Source organism: Pangasianodon hypophthalmus, chromosome 15, assembly GCF_027358585.1.
Source record: "Pangasianodon hypophthalmus isolate fPanHyp1 chromosome 15, fPanHyp1.pri, whole genome shotgun sequence".
NCBI lineage: Eukaryota > Metazoa > Chordata > Actinopteri > Siluriformes > Pangasiidae > Pangasianodon > Pangasianodon hypophthalmus.
In genome coordinates, this window is record NC_069724.1 from 1,500,828 (window position 1) to 1,507,762 (window position 6,935).

At 37.6% G+C, this 6,935-nt stretch overlaps 1 protein-coding gene across 1 annotated transcript; it reads right to left on the reverse strand.

Annotated features, from left to right (window-relative positions):
• Window positions 1-940: 940 nt before the first annotated feature.
• adrb2b (adrenoceptor beta 2, surface b) lies at window positions 941-4,847 on the reverse strand. Its single transcript, XM_026939033.3, has 2 exons — window positions 4,564-4,847; window positions 941-3,926 (listed from the first exon to the last, which is right to left on the reverse strand). Exon 2 carries the CDS (start codon window positions 3,921-3,923, stop codon window positions 2,760-2,762), a length of 1,164 nt encoding a protein of 387 aa, XP_026794834.1. The 5' UTR covers window positions 3,924-3,926; window positions 4,564-4,847; the 3' UTR covers window positions 941-2,759.
• Window positions 4,848-6,935: the final 2,088 nt, after the last annotated feature.

Sequence of the window (6,935 nt, forward strand, 5' to 3'; positions counted from 1 at the left end):
ACACTGCATCGGGACAGACCCAAGCTGTGCTTTAAATGTCAATCTCATAAGCACCTTTTTTTTTTTATTCCTTTTGCGAATGTATTAAAATGAAAGTTAAAATATAAGTGCATTCTATAATTCAAGACTTTTTTAATATACAGTACAACTTGAATTTTGCCCTAAACTGTATTTACTTAATAGCAAACTGGAAGATAATTCTGATCATTCATAGTACATGTGTTAATTCTGCTGGTCTTTATTATGATAAACAAATATTTTACTTTTATGCTCATCTCCTCAGGCTCGACTGATAAACCGACGGCTTTCCCAAATTGCTACCTTTCTTCCACCTGGGGAATGAACATATCACATCCACCCCTTACAACTAGGCTTGTTATTTATTTATTTATTTATTTACTGTATATATTTGCATATTCAACTTGCACTTTGTTCATTTGCACAATGCTACTATTTGCACTTCTGGTAAATGCTAAACTGCATTTCGTTGTGGAGTACCTGTACTGTGCAATGACAAATTCTATCTATCTATCTATCTATCTATCTATCTATCTATGTATCAAAAATCAGACATATTTAGGCAAATATGGACTCCTCCTCGGGATTAGTGTTAAAATTATACTTTTTAGCATCTAGATGTCCATCCACTATTCAAATTATATTCTATTTGTATTGTATTAGTGTATATCTGATTGTTTTGTGTACACATAGCTGATTTTGTTTCTTATAGCCTAGTCCTCTAGTCTCTTTTTCTTTATATGGCCCCATGGTATAACTGTGACTCTTAAGTATGAATTCTGTGACATCTGTAAACAATTGAACAAATAAAATTAATGCACCATAAGAGCCGAATACAATGATGAGCACTAACACCTACTTTGCGCAAGTGACCACTAGATGGTGGAAAGAGTACTCCATCTATAATGACTACATTGCAATCTCTGATTTACAAACAACCACATTTAATTCTTCACATTTTACATTTGGCAAGTGGCTCAACATACAAAAACAAATACACAATATAAAACAAAAGGCACAGAACACACAGTCAGATAGCATTTTGCAGTGCAGTGGAAATAAGTATGGTTTTCTGAATTAAGAGCAATTTTACATGGAATGAAACGAAACAATAATGTCTATAGCACAAATTCACAAACCTGTCCATACATTATGCCTGTTGATGCGACAACTATATACATCTCATATGTACTTTATGTACACTATATACAGTGTGCAATCCGTCTTAATGCTTGAAACGCTTCATTTACACCAGAGCTTCATAAATACAGTACCTTTTATTGTGCTTTATGCTATACAACCTCGTCAAGCCAAAAGCTGAACGTCTCATTCAACCAATATAACCAGATGACACATAAATACTTGCACATTCAATCAGACAACCTGTGGCAGTGAGCTTCTCCCGACACACACACACACACACACACACACACACACACACACACACACATGCATACCCTACAGGAAGGAAGCTCTGGTCATGTCAAAAAATGCTGGTCTTGAATAATCATGATGTAACAACATATTTGACAGAAGGATCAGCGCACCTTCCTGTAAGAACCAGGTTCTAGTGCATTACGCTAAATTCCCACACTAATGCTGTAAACACAAAGATCAAAGTTTTATAAACCAAAGTGATAGCTGGAACCATATCAGGAGATTTTTTTCTGGCTGTCCTTTTGGACAGTTTGCTCAAGAATCTCTGTAAACATTGCACACCGACACTCATGAACGCAGACATGCACAGAAATGGTAAGCTTTGTTGTGCATGCTCTGAAAGAATTAATGCAATACAAGAGCCTTGTACTGAGCCTTCCTGTGTGAAGTGCACTAAAGCATTCAAACACAAATGATCTGGTTAATTATTATGGAAAATAATCGCTGCACTGAATCGTGTCATCGACATCGACATTGTGTTCTCCGTCCTTGTCCATCAGAACAAACGTGATAAGTTATATATATCATATATTAGGCTGTTGTTTATTGCTGAATGGGATCAAGCTGAAATGTTAATAGGGGAAGGTTGAAGTATACAAACTGGGCACTTTTACTTTTCTTCTTTTTTTTTTTTTTTCCCCCTTTCCGTAAGTGCAGCTGGTTATAGCACATGAAGCCAGCAACCTCCACCTGTTGCTCCTCGTCAGCAGCTCAGATTTCCTCCGCCTTCAGACAAGGGATTGCAGAGATAAAAAAAAAGTAGTCCCTGGTTTAAAAACATGCACTTAGCTTTTGAATGGAATGTAACAAGTCTATCTTTAAAAATAAATAAATAAAATAACAGTGCTGGTCTCAGATTAGCTACACTCATTTAATGATGTAGTGTCCATTAAGATCTAAACCAAAACCAGACTTCTTACTGTAAGAAGACGATACACGCTAATATGATTCCAGAGCTCCTTTTTTTTTTTTTTTTTTTTTTCCTGGAAGTGGTTATGGTGAAGACGTGTGCCAGAGTGTCATGAGGTAGCTTATGTATAGGAGTCCAGATTGTGATAATATAGCCACATTCCAAATGTCAAGTTTTGCCCTATCTTGTACCTAAATATTTTAGTTCATGGAGATGGTTTCGGTTCTAGTATAACTATAACAACACATTTGGAGCAAAGGTCGTTCATGCTGTATGTATCATATTCCATTTGTTCACTTACCTAATGATTCGGAAGTTTTACATTTAAATGTATGGCAAGGGAAAATGGAAGCAAAGAACTGTAACAAATTGTATTTCTATATGCAATAAATAGCTAAATCATGGAGGTCAGTGTTCTATTACAATTCCCATTTGTGTTGGAGGAACTGGCAGCCAAAGAGCAAGTACCCAGCTCTACTGTTCCACAGTCTGCAAAAGACGTCTGCTTTGGCACGTGGCTAGTGTAGGTATATTCCATTTTGTTTGTTGAAGAAGGAAACTGAGGCCTTTTCATGCACAAGATTTCTTGGAAGGCACATCTAAACTCAGGACTCCTGCAGTAGATCAGGGGGTTGAAGGCTGAGTTGGCATAGCCTATCCAGTTCAAGATTTTATAGGGCAAATCGACTTGCGTTTCGAGCCGCACCGTGGCCACGTTGAGGACGAAGAATGGCAGCCAGCAGAGCGTGAAGATGCCCATGATGATCCCCAGCGTCTTCAAGGCTTTGTGGTCTTTGAGGCAGAACCTGGTCCTGCGGTTCTGCACCTCGTTCCCATCCTGGCCGCACAAATTTTGCGTCCGAATGTGACCTTCCATGCGATAGATGTTTCGAAGCTGCCGCCGAGCTTCCAGGTAGACTCGGCCGTAGACGAATATCATGATCACGAGCGGGATGTAGAAGGAGATGATTGATGAGGTCCATGCATACCTTTTGTTGATGTTGAATTGACAGCAGGAGGGATCTTTCAGGCAGCATTCCGCCTGTGGATCTTCTGACACCCACCATGTCATGTGGATGGGCAGAAAGGATATGAGGGCGGCCACCGCCCACACAGCCAGTACCACCCAACAGGCCCGGCGCTTGGTCAGCAGTGATTGGTAGCGCAGTGGCCACATGATGGCCAGGTAGCGGTCCAGGGCTATGACGCACAAAGTCTCGATGCTCGCTGTTACGCACAGCACGTCTGTCGACAACCAGAATTCGCAGAAGAAGTTCCCAAAGTACCACTTGTCAAGTAGGATATCACAAGCGCCAAAGGGCACAACCAGAAGCCCCATGACCAGGTCGGCACACGCCAGAGAGCCGATGAAGCAATTGGTGACGGTCTGTAGACGCTGGAAGCGTGCGATTGCGCTAATAACCAGCACGTTTCCGAAGACAATAGCCAGGACTAAAAGTCCCATTATGATGCCCAGGGTCACCTTCTCTGCATCACTGTATGTAGTAGCATTCTGGAAAGTGAAATTGTTGCATTCACTCATATTTTGTGGCTCCATGATCTACAGTACGAAAGATACAAAGAGAGTCAATGTCAAATAAGGCAAGGCAAGACAAGGTTTATTTATATAGTACTAAGCAATTAAATGTGCTTTACAAAATAATTTACATTTATTAAAAATAAGATTTTTTTTCAAGCTTAAGAATAAAGATAAATGAAATAATAATGAATGAACTAAAAGAGATGGAAGGTGAATGCTAAAGTGCTAAAGGCAGAATGCTTTTTTAAAAAGCAAAGGAGGACAGAAATGTTTTCAGTCTGCATTTGAAAAAAGTCTGTGCATATCTACTGCAGCTTTGCCTAAAATAAGGGCGGTTATCTCATCCATCAGTGCATCCTGATTGAAAATGCAATGTCATTAAGTTTTCACAGCAAAGAAAATTTTAGAATAAAATTAAAAAAGTACATTCGAAAGTACAAAAGTACAAAAAAGTATGAGGCTTATTTTTCTGAACATAACCACGAATATAACCTTATGGAAATGATGCATTTTGAAATGAATTTGTTGAGATAGCTATGTATATTTATGCGAGGCAAAGCTTGCAAACAATCACAGCCAGATATCAGAGCAAAAATCATAATAAACTCTTTGTGCAAATTCATGAGAGTGAGGAGAAGAATCTTAAGTCTGTACTCACCTAGAGAGATCTTCACAGTCGTCCAGTCAAACTCCTGTTAACTCTCGAACCCATAAAATAGTCCGTTTGAAGTCCTAATAAATATTCCTGTCAGAGAGTGTTTGTCTTCTTCTCAAGTCAAACTGTTCAACAACTGGGTGGTTAAAGAATCGTCTGTCCTTCCTCTTTCTACTTTCCTTTTCTGTCTTCCTTCCTCTCTCTCTCTCTCTCTCTCTCTCTCTCTCTCTCTTGCAGAGCACTCACGGCATTTGAGCACATGAGGTCTCGATGACTGAATGTGCCTCTGACACACAGTGAGAGCCTTATAGCAGCCGGTGACCTCACAACCCAACCAGCCAACCAGAAGCTGCATTTCCTCCAGATAACTGTGTTTATAAAGAGTGATACTACTTTTCTTTCTAACTAAAACAAAGGAAGGCACTAATCTATTGTACATTGTCAATGCTTTAAATGCTTTAAATGTAAAATGAATACATAAATAAATAAATCCATAGACTAGTGTAAAAAAATGCTGTAAATTTTACACCAAAAAACAGTTTTATTATTTTTACTATTTTATTGTATTGTAGACAATTTGCCATTTAGAGCATTGGTTTGCAGTAAAATAATCAGAAAACACAATGCATACTGGGATATTTAATGTTTTAATCGAGGAGTGAGAATGATAAACATCTGAACTGGAACATCTAGTGCCCTTTATTTATTTTAGGGACTATTTTAGGATTTTTGGCGAACACAAATCCTGTTTGAGGTTAAGTTTGTGCTAGTAAACATCTCAGTTTAGTAAAGCACTGAACTTCGTTGACGGAAGTGTTGGCTCAGTGAATTAGGCTTTACAGCTACAGATCAGAAGGTTATGAGCCGGAATTACACTATAACTATTTATTTATTTATTTATTTACAATATTTTTACATTCCTGCTCCAGCGTTCCACACTGACCATTTAGTTAGAAACTGTTTAGAATGAAACAAAAGAACGGTTAGTAATATTCTTTCCATAAAGTATGATTGCCTAATCTGCTTATAGGAAACCTAGAGTATAAATAAAACCATAATATACGCTATAAAACAATAAAAACGCTGCATTTAACCAGAAACGTGTGTATTTATTTATTTATTTTCCAGAACATTTTCAGAGCATCCTTCTGCTTTGTAGTGTGAGTTGTTGCTCGCTGTAGACAGGCGTGCTTTAGTGTATGTGGTGAATTCTGGACAGGAAGTTAGGCCTGTTGGGAAAATATTTACATTAGAGCAGAAAATAACGTTATTAACAGGTTAAGCACTTTTTAAAATAACGTTTTCATGCTGGAACAAATCAGAGTGATTTTGATTGTGTTTTTTTTTTTTTTATTACGTTCAATGAAATAATTTTTCCTTCTCGTTCCCTGTAACGCTTCTATTCCCTGGTTGTTGAGTTTACGCACTAGTTTTATCCTCGAGCAATGCTTTTAACCTTCACCTGCTCAGTCTGTTCTGCCTCGATTGTAAGTCACTTTGAATAAAAGCATCAGCCAAATGTAGTGGATTATAATTTATTTTATATTCCTGGAAACATACCATTACCTGTAACTTTATTACAGTAATATATGCTGTACAATTAGTACAATAGTACAAATCTTTTTTTTCAATGCTGTACAGATTTATTTTATAAACATTATCCAACTATGTAAATATTACACTCATTGTTTAAATGTGTACAATAATATTTACTAGAGCCATAGCCCTTTGTATCCCCGAACCTTCCACCATCAGGACATGTTAGGTTCTAGGAGTTACTGAAGTTGTATTCAAGTGAGCAGGTAATCGGGCAAACATTGTGATTTCCACAGAAAAAAAAATTCATGGACCCCCCTTGAGACCCACTATAAGAACTTCTAGTCTAAATAAAGATTACTAATTATTAGAAAAGTCATTAGAATACATGATTTTACTTCTAGTACAAATTCCACCACTCTTTTTTTTTCTTAATATACTGTACTTCTTCTCTTTCTACTTGTCTGGTTTACTTCAAGTAAGCACAATTTTTTGGAAAGGTAACACATTATTGCACAAGTCAACCGGTTAGTCAACTGCAGAGATAAAAAAACAACTTTTTTTTTTTTCCCCCAAAAGTCAGGTTCTCTCTTTCTCAGGACACTCCCTGCATATTCTTGCCTTTTTATGGAAATGCATCCAAATCATTCTTGAGGTTTTTTTTTTTTTTTTTCTCTCCGGAAACTTGCGTGCTAATTTGATTTTTGTGCACCTCATAAAACATGTTTTGGAACCTGACTTCGAGCTCCAGAGTGAGGAAGTGGTTAAGGCACATGGCTGATATCTGTCGAGAGAAGCATGACCTCTTTAAGCTCATGCACAGGAACTAGCAGATGTAA

Coding starts and splice junctions, on each gene's coding strand:
- adrb2b (XM_026939033.3), bottom strand. CDS start 3,923: ATGGAGCCACAAAATATGAGTGAATGCAACAATTTCACTTTCCAGAAT.